Below are 18092 nucleotides of genomic sequence, written 5' to 3'. Positions count from 1 at the left end.
ACAACAGACACACTACAGGAAGCTGTGACATGCCAGGCCCTCATCCCAGGGGACAAAAGTTACTTGTTACTGTACTCACATCCTGCAGGTTCCTGGGTGAGGCCAGGAGGCCCCCGCCCTCACATCAGAAGGAGCCTTGTAAAAGTCTCACCAGAAGGGAGGGAGTGCCCGAGGAAACCTTAGAGTCACCCTTACACCACCAGGGTCTGAAACTGAAGACAGGCAGGGGTTTTACTAGACACAACTGTCAGCCTACACCTGTAGGCACTGCTCTGATTTCTTCTAAGGGGGAGCTGCAGGGATGTCCCTGTTGCTGACCCTGGCCATGGTAACGCCACCTGAAGCCAGCTAAGGACTTCCAGGTGGTCCTCCCAACTCTAGGTCTTTGGGGAAGAAGCCTGGGGGACAGGCCTGGAGGAAGAAGAGGGCACCTTTGAAATGACGTGGGCTCTGCAGTCTTTCCCTATGAGCAGGACCACAGCCACTGACTTACCCCAAAGCGGTCCCAGCAGAGTGGAGAAAGGAGGAAAGGTGAAGAACCAAATGTTTCAGCCATGGAAGGGCAGGGCAAGTGCTTGAACCAGGAGGTCACTCATGGAAGCACGGGGACAGGTGTGCGAGAGGAGGGCACTTCCAGCAGGCACTGGGGCGAAGGCACACCCAGGACAGATGGCAGCACCAGAGACAAGGTGGGCCACCGGGCACCAACCCAGCTGTCCCCACGCGACCATGAGGAGAGCCCAGAGGCAGGCAGTCTAAAGCGCGGGCCCAGCTGGCCAATTGTGGGCGCGCCTTTTGGGCAAGTGGCACAGATGTGGTGGTTCGCACACACTGGTTTTGCCTAAGAAGCACCCGTCGCGTGTAGCACCCATCAGTGTAAGAGCACCATGGAGCGTGGTGCATAGCAAAAGGGGCACCGGGGCAGGGCTCCAGGCTTCTAATCACAGTTGGACCATCGAGGGAGAGACGTAAACAGTGAGCTGAGAGTGCCGTCTGGACAGGACAGGCTGGGACATCAGCTGGCCACCCTTCTAACAGGAAGGCCAGGGCCGCTGTTGCCAGCCTGGGCAGGCCCCCAGACCAGTGGTCTTGGGAATGCTTGGGGCAGGGGGGCTTCTCCTTTATGCTGTGGGGGGGCTTCAGGGCCCTTGTGGAGGCCTGGAAATGTGTGGCTTCTGCTCACACCTCCCTCCCTTGGGGTGGGGCTGAGCTGCTCTTGGGGGTCTAGAGTTGGACTCTGAATATGTAGCAGCAGAGGCTTCAGAAGCCACCAACGGAGGCCTGGCTTCCCCAGGCAGGTTGGGAGTTGCCTGAGGGCCCTGGTAGAGACAAAGATCTGGTGGTGGAGAGAGAGAAAGAGAGATCTGGTTAAACTATCACTTTCTAGAATCATGGTGAATGCAAACCCAGGGACAAGAAGCAGCATGTCACATCTAAGGCACATGTACCGTATGCCACCATCTCTGAGCACAGATGTTGCTTTCGGAGGTCATTAGCCGAATGCAGCAGCATGACACCATGAGAAACGCTTGCTGGGGCCTCCTGCAGCACAGGTCACCTGCCTATCCCCGCACCCTGGACACTGGAGACCAAGGCTGGTGCTGTCAGCAACACAGAGCTTGTCTAAACATGGGGCAGAATTTTAAAAACCTACAGGATTTTGTTTAGAACTCCAAAGTTCAACTAATGCCCTATTTTAGGGTGAGAACAATTTAAGTCTGAAGTGATGCACAGCATCCATGGGCACTGCCCCTCACAGTCATTGTGAAGTCGTGTCACTAACTACGACAGATATCGAAGGGTTACATTTCTAACGAGAAATAACAACAGGTTGAATATTCTCTTTCCTATCACAAGTGATAACCAGTGTTTGATATTTTACATTTTCTTCCAAGAAATATCAGTCTATCAACGTTTTAAAACAAAATGTCTGCAGTAACAATTATTTGTAGAACTTTAAATTAAAAATGACTTCTGAATTTTGAGACCTTATGCCTACTCAGGGTCTTCTGACAAACAAATTATTAAAACAGAGACCAGATGAGGCCTTAAAAATAGACAATATACTATATTTGAAACAAGATTGCACTCTTGAATTTTAGGATGAATATATCAGAATTGTATTATTATTTCATAAGTTCTCCTTTTAAATTAACATGCTGACACATCCAGCTACCTCCACGTGTGTTTTCTTTTTTGGTGTTCAAGTTAAGGAAGAAAAATCATGTTTCTTTTTAGCATATATGTTTCCACCTTAATTAACTAGATCTTTAAAAATGAAAACGAAAACCTTCTCTGGCAGCAGTATTTATCTTGCTGAAGGATAAATAATTCCTTGGAGTGTGGCTAGTCTATTAGGAAATCTGTTGGGGTCTGTTTTCACATGTGGCTCCTCCTGCCAGCCACGCCTCCTCCTCCTCCTCCGGCTGCTTCCTCTGTTCCACAAGGTCCTTTCTGAGGGCGAAGACCTTTGTGAAGACAGACCGGTTCAACCCCCCAGAGGAGTTACCTTCTGCTGAATCCACCTCCCCGGCTTCTTGTCAGGGGTCAGGCAGATCCGAAGTATCTACTATGACTTTAATAAAAATTGTATCATCTTTAATATACGTCCCGTTCTCCAGAACAGTCTGGGCGACAAAGACAGGGCAGCCAGAGGCGATGTTCATCTCTCCAGTGGGCTTCTTGAAGCTGCTGCTGTTGGGATCCGGCTTGAATGCGTCTCCCAGGTGGCGTCGAGAAGACCCCTGATCCATCAGCATGAGTGTCACTTTCTGCTTGAACGGCCATGGCAACAAAGCATCGTATTCTCCACGCATAATGACAAAAAACAGCGACAAGTGTGTCCCTTTCCCCATTCCGTCCCCATTCAGGTAGACCCTGGCACACATCTTATAGCCGAAATAGCCTGTGTAGAAAGGCTGGCTGTAGAGAGACAGGGTCTTCCCCATGACAGCCTCCTGCTTCCGGCGCTTGTAGTCACGGATCTTCCAGATTAGCACACCGTTGTAGCTGGCAGTCTCGAGAACCTGGAACCGCAGGTCCATGTCGGCCAAGCGGATGTCATGAACACTCAGCATCTGGTCATGCCGGCTCAGCTGGGACTCCAGCAAGCCTGCCACAGGCAAGAAAACATTTGGCAAACGAGACACGCAAACATCAGAGAGGCCCATCTGCACCAGTGTCTGAACAGCAGCCCACAGAGACACTCCTGTGACTGCAGAAGGTGGACATGTGCAGAGCACACAAGGTGTGGGGCATCTGCACTGTGCCTCCCCCCCCCCCCAGGTTGCCACAGTGTACTAACTGTCAGAGCCTGGCGGCCTGTTTGTTCACGTTCCCCTGCCCTATGGCCCTGGCATCCCCGGGACACTGGGCTCTGAGCCTAAGCTGTCTCCTATTTACTCTAACAGCACGCCTTCCATGCAGCACAACCCATGCAGCACAACAATCCATGCCCAGCCCTAATCCTGCCATGTCACTCATCGCTGTGCTCACTCAGGCTCAGAGCTACACGCACACATCTGCTCACAGTATCAGAGAGGCTTGGGCGATGCTTGGCTGCCCATGTCCCCACCTGGTCTGCCCCGTCCCTGCAACTTCAGAGTATGTCAGGGGCATGTTGACCAACAGGTCCTGACATCCTTATGTCCTGCGGTTCACCTGCAGTCCAGCCCCTCTGGGCCTCATGTGGAGGGACACATCTAAGTGAAAATCGCCCCCTGGAGGACTTTCAGCATGCACCGCCTCTGCCTGAAGCGACTGTTGGGGGGCAGCATGTGCTGGGCCTGAATTCCACTCCCAGGGGTACTGGTGCTGTGGCATGCGACTGGGCGCAGCTGCCCTCACCTGTGTTGCGAGCCACCTGCCCTGCACTTTTGTCCACACTCTCCAGCTCAGTCACACGGTTTTGGAGGGACTCCACACTGCTCTTCATGCTGTCTGCTTCCTCCCAGTTCTGCCGGAAGGGGCGGATCTCCTTGTCGAGTTCTTTCAGTTTCTCTGCTTGGCTGTCTATCACTCGCTTCCAGACCAAAGGGGTTAAGGATAAAAACCAGTCAGAACTCTGAGCATGCTGCGCTGTCACCTAAATATCCGCTGGAGCCATCAGCCCCTGTGCACCCATCAGCCTGGAGTCCCCGGGGATAAGGACTTGTGCAGAACACAGATGAAGTAGGAGCAGTCAGACCACGACCACCTCACGCAAAGGACCTCAGATGTGTCAGCACATCCAGCCTGCGGCGCTTGTTTCCAATCACCAGGAGAAGGCCTGGCTGGATCAGATGACAGGGGACAACAGCCAACACTGCAGGTGTGCACGTGGCCCAGAGCAATTCTTCCTCTTCCTGCCAGAGCTCCTACACAGCCTCCCCACCTGGGGCCATTTCTGGACGGCCAACGGCCTGTTTGTCACACGTCTGCATCCAGGCATCCTGTCAATACCATCAGCTCTCTTTTCAGAACCCTGGCTGTGACCTTGACCTCATCCTCACGGTGTCCTCTCCCTATCCTCCTTATAAATATCTCACCAGATTGCCACAGGCCTCCACCCACCCACTCCCCGGGAGCAGAGGAGATGGGACTAAGGCCAACGCCTCGCCTGCTGATTAGCGAGGATTCTCAGGGCACGAGACCCTTGGCTCCAATCCATCACAGTTTAGGATAATGGAGTTCTGTCATCACAACGATCTGGTCTGTCTGCCTGTCCTGCTGTCTGGCTCAGGACAGAAATGCTGCTTCTGTCCTGTGACTACAGAGGGGACCCTAGAACTGTGCCACGGCCCATGGAAACAAAGAGCTCCCTCCATCCTGTCTCTACCTGAGGCCCCAAGCATTAATGGCCAGAGAAGGCTTGCTGTGGGTCCTCAAGCCTAGAAAGAGGTAAGTGTTGGCTAATGACAGTAGGTTCTGCATTCAGGGGCACCAGGACATATGTCCTGACATGGGGCCTGCCAACAGCAAGGCCCAGTTCTGCACTGTCTTAATTGAATTCAGAAAACCTTTCTATGGGAACCTCCTATAGGGACCTAGGAACAGAGCCTTGTGCTCTGGATGGGTGTGTAAGGGCTGTGTGTGTTCCTGTGTAGTAGTGGGGAGAGTCTCGCGCTCCAGCTTGTCTGCTCCCTGTGATGGAGTCAAGGATCTGAGGATTTGTCGTTCATGAGAAGAATCTACACACGCTCCAGAGGCAGCAGAGGATCTCTGGAGCCGCTGGTCACACAGAGTGCTCAGGGGACAGCCCCAAGGACAGCCTACTGTCTTCACTTCTTCTTTTGGAAGTCTATATTTGAAATTCTGGGTTTCGCACCTTTGTTGGCTATGACTAACCAGGAAGGAACAAACAAGGCAGGTCTGGATTCCCTCGCTACAGAGGAAAAGGCTAATAATGTGCGCGCCTCTTTTCCCCAGGAGACTTGATGCTGATAAGTAAGAAGAATGACAAGGGGCCAAGAAGATGGCTCAGCAGGTGACAACACCAAATGCCAATCGCCAGCACCCATGTGAAAGGCTGGAGACGGCTGTGTGTGTGCCTGTAAACCAGCTTTGCAGGGAGTAGAGGAAGGAGGCTCGTGGGGGCTTTCTGGCCACCAGCCCAGCTCCCATTTGGTGAGAGACCCTATCTCAAAGGAAGAAGACAGAGTGACAGACCAGCATCCTTGACATCTTCTTCTATCCTTAGGGCACACATATGTACATACATGTGCACATATAACCCCCTCTATAGCATAGATAATATCCTCAATCCTCAAAAAACCTGATATGTAGATATTTATGTGTTTTTGGTTGTGAGCTTAGCTATCTTTTCAGCTCCGTGTCTCTATTTAAACAAGAATGTATAATCAGAAGAACATTTGGCTCCACAGGAACTGATTTCTAGGGGTCAATTGTACTGACCTTAACAAACACCCACAGCCTTGATGTTTTTGAATGAACTCTCCCCATAAAGCAAAGCTGTTAGGGGTATTGTTAAAGAAAAGCCTAGCTGGGCGTGGTGGCGCACGCCTTTAATCCCAGCACTCGGGAGGCAGAGGCAGGTGGATTGCTGTGAGTTCGAGGCCAGCCTGGTCTACAAAGTGAGCCTAAGCCTGACTGTGGTGTGATAGGCGATGTTTGGTTACTTAGAGGACCAAGGAGGAAGCTGTGAGTTGCTCCTCCTCAACAGCTAGTGACATGCATAGGAGGGGATGAGACTACTGCACTGGCCAGGAAGCTCTCTCAACTAGCATGGGGCACTGCCTCACACTTGTTAGCCCACATTCTGTGTGCAGGTACATGCTCCACACAATGGGCTCCCCCAAATAACTTCTAAGTTGCATTCCAGCAAGGGACTTCAGATAGATTTTTTTTCAGATAGACCTTTCACTTGCCTAACAACCTTCAAAGCAGAATGCAGGTCTGTGTCAAGCCTTCTCTGCGAAGAGCAAATGAGTTTAATGCCTGAAGTGTCGTGGTGAAGTGTGGTGGTGAAGACTCAGCCACTCAGTGTTTCTATAAAGGCCCAGCCTAAGTGCCGGGACAGAGCTTAACTTCGAGTTCAGGAGCTGGGAAGCAGCAGTCTCTTAGAATAAACAACCCTGTCTTAGGCCTGTTTCTCAGGACTCAGAGGAACAGCTAGCTGTATGCACTTCAACTTCAGGGTTGCAATGACTGTCCTTTGCTATCCCTTGTCATCTTTAGGCCACTAGGCCCTGGCCATACAAGCCTGTAGAGTGAGCATGGTGGTGTTCCATGTGGCCTGTGGAAGTGTGAGGCCTGTGGCTGCTGACCTGAACCCTGCTGCACGCGTCACTGCTTCATTCAGCAACTGGCAGCAGCAAGTGTAGCTAAATTCATCACTCAGCTGACTTGTTCTGATTTCCGCCTCTTTTGCGGCAGGATTCACACTTGCTGTCGTTCAGACTCAAGGGATCCTCCCACCTCAGCCTTTCAAGCAGCTAGGACTACAGACATGTGCTACGGGGCCTGCCTTCCTTCTTTCAGTGTGTGTGTAGCTAAGTACGTGTCCCACCGCACACACACAGGAATCAATGGTCTCCTTTTACCATGGATTCTGGGGACTGAATTCAAGTTGTCAGGCTCAGTGACAGTACCTCTCCCTACTGAGCTACTTCACAAGCACTCTTTTCTTTTTTTCCCCCCCAATATCCCTCGCAGGGTTCCGGATAGAACCCAGGGCCTTAGGCATGCTAGGCAAAGACACTACCACTGAGCTATATACTCAGCCTTTTTTAGTTTTATTTTGAGCAGGATATAATTAAATTGCCCAGGTTAGCCTTGCATTCTCCCAGCAGACTACAATTTATTTTAAATGATTCATTTTTATCTTATGTGCTTTAGTGTTTTGCTTGCATGTGTGATGGTGCTGGGTTCCCTGGAACTGGAATTACAGACAGTTGTAAGCCGCCATACAGGTGCTGCGAATTGAACCTGGGTCCTCACAGATCCTCCTGCCTCCCAAGTGCTGGGATCAAAGGCAAGCACCAACCACCACACTTAGCTGTTCTTTAAAGTTCTATTAGGCCGGCAAGCTGACTCAGCAGGTTCAAGTGCTACTAAGCTTGCTGCTAGGTCTGAAGACCCAGGTTCACTCTCTAGAATCCACATGCTGGAAGGAGAACAGGAACTAAAGACCAGCTTGTGATCTCGTGCACACCGTGGCAGATGTACCTTGCCTATCCAAAAGAATAGATGTAATAACATCAACACTTCCTGAGCCAGCAAAATACATAGATATATCTCAATTCTACTTCCTTAAAACACCCTCAGCAGCACATGCATGCACTGCCCATGGAGGCCGGGAGAGGGCATCAGAGTTACAGACAGCTGTGAGTCACCTATGTAGTTCTATGTGAGTCACCTATATAGTCACCTATGTGCTTCTGGGAATCAAACCTCAGTTCTCAGCAAGAGTAGCAAGTGCTCTCAATCACGGAAGTGTCTCTCCAGTCCTGCAGAAGTATATGTATTTGTTGGTTTGGGGGCCTCTCTGGATTATTATGGTGAAATAAAGTTGGACATATATGTGTCAAAAACTCAGAACAAAGTACTTGGCTTGATTTCGCTTCAGGAAGTGAAACTTGGCCCCCAGGGCTTATGGACAACGTGTACTGTCAAAGCAGGGCAATGAAAGCCGACTTTAACCTCCTCCTCCTCTGCAGTGGTGGGGAGGAAACCTAGGGCCCTGCACCAATTAGATAAGTGCACTACCACGGAGCTGTCCCCCGTGCAAAACAGCTAAGTTTTAAAACAAGGGCTTCAAGCTTTACTTTGCTCCAGTGGGTTGAAGACACAGAAGCGGGGTTTGGGTCAGACTACTCGGCAGGACCATGCCAACCCAAGTTGCCCCTGAATGTTCACGTAAGCAAGAGAAGCCCTGGGCCTCACTCAGAGAGTGACTCCTCCTGGCATGCGGGCTGCTCACCTGCAAGTGAAGGATTTTGGATTCATTGTTTCGAAGCATTTCCTTTTGTCTCTCGATTTCAATTTCAAAGCTACATATCTGATTGTGCAAACTTTGTATGCTCTTGTTTTTCTCAACACTTTCATTCTGAAGCAAGGAAACCTGAAAAATAAATTCTTCAATTAATTTAACAAAAAGTGATTTGGTATTAATTAACAATAATGATAGTAATTGAATTTTCACAATATAAGCTTTCTGTTGGCTTCATTTTTAAAAAGATTTATTTATTTGTTATTATGTATACAGTGCTCTGCCTGCAAGTACATCTGCACTCCAGAAGAGGGCACCAGATCTCATTACAGATGGTTGTGAGCCACCATGTAGTTACTGGGAACTGAACTCAGGACCCCTGGAAGAGCAGCCAGTGAGTTTAACCTCTGAGCCGTCTCTCCAGCCCTTCTATTGGCTTCTTAAAAGGAGCCCAGGAGAAAAATCTCTCCACACAAAAGGGGAATTGTGGAGAGCTAGTAGGGAGCTGGGTCCAGGGCAGGTGACTGAATATCAGAACACAGGACTAGTTTGTTTGTTTGTTTTTCCTTTTTTTTCAGGACTAGTTTTGAAGTACTCACTGAAAACAAATCTTTTACCAGTGTAGCTTCCAAATTTTGGCCAGGACACAAAATAAGAAACAGTTTTGTATTTACCCAGCTTGCACAAACCCTGAGTATATATCTGAAAAATGGGCCCACAGAATCAAGCCTGCTGCTCTGTTTTTCTATTTGATGTAAAAACAATAATAAAGAGCTAGTCCCCTAGCTGCCACAGGCACAGCAAGAGAGACACTGCTTGTTTTCACAACTGAAGCTTAAAGCTGAGGCTAGAAGCGAAGGGAGAAGATCTGCTGGGCAAGATGGTGGTCCCTGTTAACACCGTGACAAGATGGCGGTCCCTGTTAACAACGTGACAAGCCACTGAACAGCTGAGATGGTGGTCCCTGTTAACAACGTGACAAGCCACTGAACAGCTGAGAGCAGATTTGAAATGTTCATTTTTTAAAATGTGAGGCCACGTATGGGCCAATCAATCAACTGGCTTGGTTTAATCGTTTCCTAATGTGCACATACCCAAACATCACAACTACCATCTGTCAGTTTTTAAAAAGCAAACCACAGCTGGGCAGTGGAGGCGCACGCCTTTAATCCCAGCACTTGGGAGGCAGAGGCAGGCGGATCGCTATGAGTTCGAGGCCAGCCTGGTCTACAAAGTGAGACCAGGACAGTTAAGGCTACACAGAGAGACCTTGTCTCCAAAAAAAAAAAAAAAAAAAAAAAAAAAAAAAAAAAAGCAAACCACAGCCCAATGAGTGTAATCTCACACCCTGCAGTGGCCTCACCCACTAGTGCTGTATCCCCAAACACAAGGAGGGTGGCTGGGCTGAAGTTACATAGGCACTTTATCTCACCCCTGGACCAGCCCATCAACTCCTCACATACCCAAAGAGATCCTGATGCAAAAGCTCAGTAGAGTTGGTCAGGTATGGTGGAACACACCTTTAATCCTAGTACTTGGGAGGCAGAGGTAGATGGATCTCTGAGCTCAAGACCAGCCTGGTCTACAGAGTGAGTTCCAGGACAGAGAAACCCTGTCTTGAAAAAAAATCAAACCAAACCACAATCAAACAAATAAGCAAAACCACCAAATCAACCAAAATAGAAAGAAAACAAATGGAACAGACAAAACTTGCATGTCTCATAGGCAAACATGCCTTTACTTTTCAAGATGATAGCAGACCAGCTTTGTTCCCGCTGTGTAAGGCCATAAGCTCCTGCAGCGCCAACCTGCACTCACGCAGAAGGGCAGCAGCAGGCTCGCAAAACTCTTCTGAAGTCACTGCTCCAACATCCCCACCCAGCACAGCCTGAGTCCCCAGGCTCTTCCTATCCTCACCCCAAGTGGAGACACCATGTTTAACATGGAGCTCATTGATACTTCTAAAAATACCAATCGCCCTGCAGCAATCAAGTCTTAGTTGAGCAGAAGTAACTAACGGTGACATGCACCGTGACAACTGGCTCAGTTTCTTCCCTTATTTGAACTACGAGTCACTCTTCTGTTAGAGAGCACGGCTGTGGAGTGCCTGCACACGGCCACTTCATTTGGCTCTCAAGTGACCACACGGAGGAGGCAGGCAGGCGTGTTCCAGAAACAGCCTTCTCACTCTCCAGTCAGTGCAGGCCTCCACAGCTGTACAACACCCTTTTGTCTCAGCACTGCCTGGGCTGCTGTAGTGAACAGCCAGCACATACCTCAGAGACACTAAATGCCTGTGTTGCTGTTAAAGTGCAGTGAATAAAACGGACAAATGAACAAAACAAAAAACTACTTCTTTTTTCTTTTGTTTTTGTTTTTCCAGACAGAGTGTCTCGGTGTTACCTTGGCTGTCCTAGACTCACTTTGTAGACCAGGCTGGCCTTGAACAAACAGATCCAACTGCCTCTGCCTCCAGAGTGCTGGGATTAAAGGTGTGCGCCACCATGACCCGCCCTCTTTTTTTCTTTTGAGACAGGGTCTCAAGGAGCCTAGGCAGGCCTTGAACTTGCATGTTGTTAAAGATGACCTTGAACTTCTGATCTTCTCTCCCTCCACTTCCATAGGGCTGGGATTACAAGTATGTGCCACAACACCTAGGTTAAAACTAAGTAAGTAAGGGGGCTGGAGAGATGGCTCAGTAGTTAAGAGCCTGTTCTTCCAGAGGTCCTGAGTTCGAATCCCAGCAAGTGCTGGGGTTGAAGGCGTGCCCGGCTCTATCAGTTCTTGGTGCTATTCTGTTGTAAATTTTTAATCCAGCATACTGAGTGTAACTGACCCCCAGTGAGTGTGAGCCCATAACCTTTTCTCCTGTCACTCTTCCCTCATGCAGACACAGCCCTGCTGTGACCTGGTGTGAGCAAGGCGCACTCTAACTGGAAGAACCTTGCTCCAGGCTCACAGCAGTTAGTGCCGCCATCAAGAGAACCAACTGCAAGCACAGGACGAAGGTAAGTATTTTCCTACCTGGGTCTTAGAAAAGACATAGCTGTAGATCAGTGACACATGGGGACTGGCCAACTTGCTCTGTGAGGAGCCAGCCAGTATGATCAGGGCCAGAGCAGCATGGAGCATGCTCACCTGAGGGGTGGCTGCTTTTCACAAGACGATGGAGCTAAGGACTAAGAGTATGGAAGTTGGGACAATCTTTGTCCTAAATCAGCACTAACATAACCTTCCAAGTGGTTAAAGAGAAAAGGAAAGGGAAAGTGGGCATTGAATGTTGCCTGTCAGCTAAACAGAAGTAAACACAGAAGCTCAAGAGTCCAGAACAGAACCAACTCTACTGGCAATCTCTTCATGCTGGTCCTTTCATTCAAAAACCATTGAGAGTTACAAATTAGATTTACTAGTTAAATAGTCTGAAGAACCACAGAATCCGTCAAAAGCTAAGAGACCCATGTGTGCCTACCTTCTTCTCCAGGGAGTTGCTCCACTCCTTCAGCAGGTTGACATGCTGAACCGCGGAGCTGGCCTCATGGGCCTTGATCTGCTGGTTTGTACCCTGCAAGAGCAACGGTGGGTGACACTAAACCAATTGCTCCATCCAAAGGACAGAAAACCTAACATACAACTCTAGAAGCAGCACTGCACATGAAGGAATCCCAGGCCTCTCAATCGGGGCCTCCGAGGCTACAGTGCAGGGAGCGCAGCAGGAGCGCAGAGATGCTGCAGAGCTAACCTCAAGTCACGGCCTCCTTCCTCAAGTTCTTCTCACCCAGGTTTCATACTAGTAAAGTGAGGGAGCTAAACTTGAAACTCATCCTGTTCCTTTACAAATCATTTTCTTGAAGATAAACAGAGAGAATGTTCTGGAACCCACAGCTACAGCCAGTTGCTGCTACAGCTGTCCAGTGAACTATGGTACAGCATTGTATCCAAAAAGGCACCGCCTCACCAGGGTGAGTGTGCTGAGAAATTTACATACAAAACATAAACAATCTACAGAGTACATAAGATGCAGACCATTCCAGCCAAGAGCAAGCACATTAAATAGTACTTTTCAAGGACACAGTTAGCATGAGAATATAATTTGTTTTGATACCAGAAAAAAAAAAAAAAAATCAGAAAAAGCATTTTCATGATCTCCAAAACATGTACTCTGTACATAGGGTCTCTCTATATGCTGATCTGAGCTTGGCTCCTCATCAGCATACATACGCACACACACAGAGGATGACGGCACTACGCACGACACAGAAGGGAGGTGCAGCGCCTCCTACACTAGAGCAAGGGAGAGCTTCACTTTTACTTTCAGCTTTTCATCTTCTCAGAAAAAAATGCTACAGTGCAGCTCCCTGCCTCTGTACTGACCCATAGCAGGCACCAGCGACATACGTGAAACTAAACATACACTTTGTATCATATTTTGCCTTTCGGTAGATAGAGACTAGGATATATATTTGAATGAAAACTCAATCCTAACTTACTAGCAATCTCAGGGATGTTTTTAAAAAAATAAACAGAGAACCAGATGCAGGTTTCTAACGCTAACACTGTTTCCCAGAATGTAGATTTTCTACAGGCTTTGCTCAGTCAAATCCAACCCAGGCAGGGGTCAGAGTCAGCACACATGTATAAACAAAGCATTATGGACACCCATGTGTGATTCTTTTCAGCTAAGGACTGACAAGCAATGCCAAAACTACATCTAGTTTAACGGTCACTCATACTTGGTAATAAACAGTTCAAACAGCCACAGAAACTCCACAGCTGTCACTGCGTTCTCACTGTGCAGAGCTGTCTGGGGTAACAGTTCTTCAGACGGCCCGTGTTGTTCTGCCTGAGCCTCGGAACACCCAGGCCTAGCAAGTGGCACCACACCTGCTGCATGTGCGGCTTTTTCACCCATACAGCAGGGTGATTTGGCTTCATGACAAAGACTAAAAGGAGTGAGAACTCAAATGTTAAAATATTATGAGAACTTTCTTCAATGGCAGAATGTCAGTAACTGGGAAGGACAAATGTTGGATACTGACCTGAAAAACGCAGCCATAGCGCTTAAAACTACAGGTGCTGGGGGCATTGACACACTCTGACAAGTGTGCACTCAACTGCAACAGGAAAGAGACGTGAGTTGTGACACAAACATCTGCATGAAAATGTTCAAACATATCAGGGCACAGAAAGCATCCAGGCTGTACTGTTAAAAAGGCTGTGTATCAGCAGCAGGTGTGTTCGCATCAACTGCTTGCTGGACTTCAGGCAGTAAAATACAGTTTCATCACAAGTATACACATATACACACCAATATACATGAATACATTTACTTTAACAGTTCTTAAACTTCCAATTTTTTTTAGAACAAATTGTTCAAACTGTGACATGCCGTCTGAAGTGCCAGAGTTAAAAATAGAAAAGGAAAAAAAAAAAAAAAACAAACTGAAATGCACACTTAAAGACTGTTAACAAAAACTGTATGAAACACAAAAAAATTAGAAAGCATTTGGGATGCAACTGGGTCACACACCTACTATACAGTACACAAAAATAAACCCATTTTCAAAGCAAGCTCACACACGGAACCATTAATACTAACACTTGAGATGGCTGGAGGTAAGTTACTCCTTCACTGAAGAGGCTTTTTCCTGCATGTTCAGAGGCTCACAAACTTTTCAAAGATTCCTGCAGTCATTCTAACAAGAATCTTATACTGTCTCCTCAATTAATAAAGGAAAAATTAGGAGTGCCTAGAAAAATCTATGCTATCCTGAGAGAAAACAGCCTCTTGTTTAGCTCTAGGACGCCCCAAGCAAGAGACAAGGGAACTAAGAAGATGCTAAGGGCAGCCTGTGTTGCTGTGGGCTGGGACGCACTTCCTGTGTGCCTGTCGCCTTCTCACAGCTCACAGTCTGTGCCATCTGTGTCAATATGGGGAGGTGCAGGTTTGTGTAGCTTAGGATTTTTCCTCAGTCTACGAGGACCATGGTGGTTACTCTCTATGCTTGGTACTTAGGAATGAGGGGCAAACAGGGATCCATTTTCCCTCTGCTCACTGACCCTTTTACACGGCTCAGAAGAAAGGCAACCTGGAATGGGCTTTGAGGCCCCTACCACAACCAACCGTACAGAAAAGGGCCTGGAAGCTGGACAGTCATAAAGATTAGCACCCTAGTTTCCCCAAATCCAGCCAGGATGACAATGAAATACCAAGAGGGATAAATTATGGGCAGATCAGCATGGCCTTGCACATAGAAACTTCACAAAGTCTATTTAAAACTTTGTCTGGTAGTCTTTCAAGGCCAGTGTTTATAATTACAGACATGACCAGCTAACACTTCTAATGCTACAACCAGGGCTGCTGCTCTGACATGCTGCTTCTAACATAACCTCACTGTCCTACCTTTTCCTAAACTGGTTTTATTATCAGTACACTAAGAACCCTGAGGATTGTACAGGAACGTCAGAACAGCAGGAGACTAATGCACAGCCCCACAGCTCCCTTCACTAAAACCAAGAGAAAATGCAGTTTAAATTTTTATTTTAAAATAAAAGTAACCAAGAGGCAAATTTTCATCTTAACTCAGAGCCCTGAACAGACAGAAGGGAAGTAAGGGTTATACCTTCAGGGAATCATTTCAGCAGTGAGAATCTCCATATTTTGACTTTAACGGAGACTCTTCCAGTGTGTGGTGTGGGTATTTAGCTGTACTTTACACGGGTCCTCCCTGTGGCACATTTGGGGGCCCAGGGGCCTGACAGCAATCTTATCCACCACTGTCCTGGAAGATGTACCTAGGTGAGCAGGGCCCTCATGGTCTCCCCAGCACTAGGCCCACACTGGCCCTCCTACTCCATTACCAGCTTGCATCCCAGGCTGCTGGAGAAGACTCTAGTGAGCAGGCTCTAAAGGTCAGAGCCTCGGGTGCTAAGTAACCATGGGGCTCCAGGTCAGCTCACATGTAAAAATATTCAAAATCCCTGGAGTTTTCCATATAGTATCCAGATGGACAGATCAAATGAAATCAGCGATAAAAATCTACATGTCTTTAATCCCAGCACTCGGGAGGCAGAGGCAGGCGGACCTCTGTGAGTTCAAGGCCAGCCTGGTCTACAAAGTAACTCCAGGACAGCCAAAGCTACACAGAGAAACCTGTGTCGAAAAACCTAAAAAACAAAAAGGTACCTGGGCAGGGTGCAGTGTGGTCACTGGGACTCCTCACATGTGCCCTTAGGGACAATGTAAACTGCACAAGTCCCTTCACTCAGCATTTACTGTGCATCTATCTATCACTGCCCCTGCACATGAGGCGGTCAAATGATTCTACAAGCCCTAAATTCACTTTTCTGAGAAAATCTTACAGAAATTCTTATTTTGTAGATTTAAAAACAGTACTTCAAAAACAAAGTATCACCTTTACTTACATTTACAGATAAAGTATTCACATTTTTTCAATTCTTAATATTTTCAATCCTCAATTTACCTTTTTGTAGCTTTGGGCTGTTTGCTTCTGACTTCTAAAAACTTCCTATCAGTTTTGTCTTTTTTTGTTACACACGTTACCATACTCAACCCTGAGCACTCTAGATGCTCATGACACTAGCACACTGGACCCAATGTCACAGGGCTCCTGACTGGGCCCTGGCTGTGTCTCACCTCACTCCTCAGCAGAGTCTGGACACTGCACTTATGAGGGCAGGACACCACCACACAGGGACAATCAGTGTCTTCATGTTTCTACAAAAAAAAGGAGGTATGTCAACTCTGGAAAACCAAAGCCTATCCTGGCAATGCCGGTCAGCTCTCCAATGTAGACAAGAAGGAAGCTTGGCCCACCATTCCCACGTTATACTCATGGGAGTGTCTGGGACCTTGAGAGGTCAGAGGGAACCTGTAAAGGACACTGTTGGTGGCAACCTCCCCAGCAGATCCCAGGTCAAGAGCCCTATACACAATGCAGGGTTGGTCACATGCCCATGCTCAGATTTTCCTCTATCCTTTCAACTTGGAATCTGGACAGGACACCCCTCTAATAGATGAGCACGGCATGGCTTACTGGACTGTCCTGACTCGTACCTAGATTATCTTTAGTATACAAGTACAGATAAAGTTTCGTCTAGGCCCTACTGAAATAGTATGATCTTCAGGTCTGTAGAGGATGGCTAGGCCCGGCTGATCTCAATGCCAGTGGCACCTGTCCAAAAACAAAGCCAAGGGCAAGGACTTCTTTGAGGACACATCACACCCAAGGGCCCAAGAAAGCACCACGGAACCCACACTAAAGGTGAAGGCAGAGACAGAAGTGCCAGCACAGCAGCTGCTGCTGGGCAAGGATGCTCAGCAGTTCTTCCGAGGCCCCAGGACACTTCTGGGACTCAGCAGGTTTTCCAGTTCCTTTGGCCTTCAGTGGCATCTGTCTCTAGGTGGATGAATGGGTGGTGGCCTTCGTTCCAGCCTCAGTCTAACTAGGCAGGACCAGGGCCAAGGACAGTGGCCCATACACGGGATGTACATGTTTTACAGAACACTGACCTGGGAGGGTACCAGCTCAATCCTGTTGGAATTGTGAGAGCCTGGGCCTTCTGGGTGTGCACCCTGCGTTTGCAGAGCAGGGTCTCAGAGTCCTCCAGAGTACCTGGTGAGCAAGTCCACTACCATTCCCTACTGACCGGAAGGGCTGAACGGGGAGAGCTTAATCATAGGCCTTCTCAAGGGATAGCCTATATAAGAACCCCTTCATGTGGGGTTTGCATGGACCCAGAGGTTACAAGTATCACAAAGTCAAGGCATTCTGTTCACTTCAGAGAGAAACCCTAGAAACGAGCCTTGCTCCTCTGATACCTCTCACATCTGTAAACCAAGTATGGTGAGAATCAGACCACCCTCCTTAGAGCCAAGGCTACAAGTCTACAGAGAAGGGTGGAGGTGGGTGGGTAGGGTGGATGGGGGGCCCTGTTGGCTCTGGAACCAGTACACTCCTGTCTTCACTCCCTGGGCTGGGCACTTGCCTGATGACTCATCAACATAAGCAAGGTGGAGGGGAGACCAGGATGGCATGGGGGTGCGGGTGGGGAGGGTCTGGCTGGAAAAGGGGGCTGGGCAGGCTGACTCGGAGGTTAGTGGGACAGAAGAGGCAGTATGCTTTTTTTTTTTTTTTTTTTTTTCCTTTTGTTTTTTGGAGGCATGGCTTCTCTGTGTAGCCTTGGCTGTCCGGAACTCACTCTGTAGACCAGGCTGGCCTTGAACTCACAGACATCCATCTACCTCTGCCTCCAAAGAGCTGGGATTAAAGGTGTGTGCCACCCCACCCAGCTTATGTGAGAATATCTAGAAGAAGATTTAAAAAGCAACAGAGGATGCACTTGTTCTAAGTTAGATTTTTGAGGAACTGTTGCCAAATTGCCCTTCAAAAACCTGACCTCAGTCTGGAGTCTCATTATCATAAGGAAGCATATTACTTTACTTTATCACTTCTATTACATTAAAAAAAAACTACAATAATCTAACGGATAGGGTAGGTGTGTGTGTGTGTGTGTGTGTGTGTGTGTGTGTGTGTGTGTGTGTGTTCCTACAACTCAGTTCCTCTTACTAATCATGAGTATTTCTTTTCATTGAATTGCCTGCCCAAGGCTTTACCCCATAGAAGTGACTGAACACTGTCAACCT

General features: G+C 48.1%; 1 protein-coding gene across 4 annotated transcripts in view; it reads right to left on the bottom strand.

The window, feature by feature from the left end:
* Positions 1 to 2344: 2344 nt before the first annotated feature.
* The window catches only part of Traf3 (TNF receptor associated factor 3), a 72058-nt gene continuing 56310 nt past the window's right edge, over positions 2345 to 18092 (bottom strand). For 3 of the 4 annotated variants that reach the window (XM_051151666.1, XM_051151675.1, XM_051151683.1), the window contains 6 exons: positions 16083 to 16163; positions 13465 to 13539; positions 11898 to 11990; positions 8420 to 8560; positions 3847 to 4021; positions 2345 to 3112 (listed from right to left, as the gene is read on the bottom strand). In XM_051151666.1, coding sequence (XP_051007623.1) covers positions 2541 to 3112; positions 3847 to 4021; positions 8420 to 8560; positions 11898 to 11990; positions 13465 to 13539; positions 16083 to 16163 — 1137 coding nt within the window. In that variant the 3' untranslated portion in view covers positions 2345 to 2540. The remainder of the gene's footprint in view (positions 3113 to 3846; positions 4022 to 8419; positions 8561 to 11897; positions 11991 to 13464; positions 13540 to 16082; positions 16164 to 18092) is intronic. The other variant, XM_051151692.1, reaches the window with a different exon arrangement.

Source organism: Acomys russatus, chromosome 1 (assembly GCF_903995435.1).
Source record: "Acomys russatus chromosome 1, mAcoRus1.1, whole genome shotgun sequence".
Lineage (NCBI taxonomy): Eukaryota > Metazoa > Chordata > Mammalia > Rodentia > Muridae > Acomys > Acomys russatus.
Note: the sequence above shows the minus strand (reverse complement) of the source record. Positions and strands in the feature narration are given on the sequence as shown.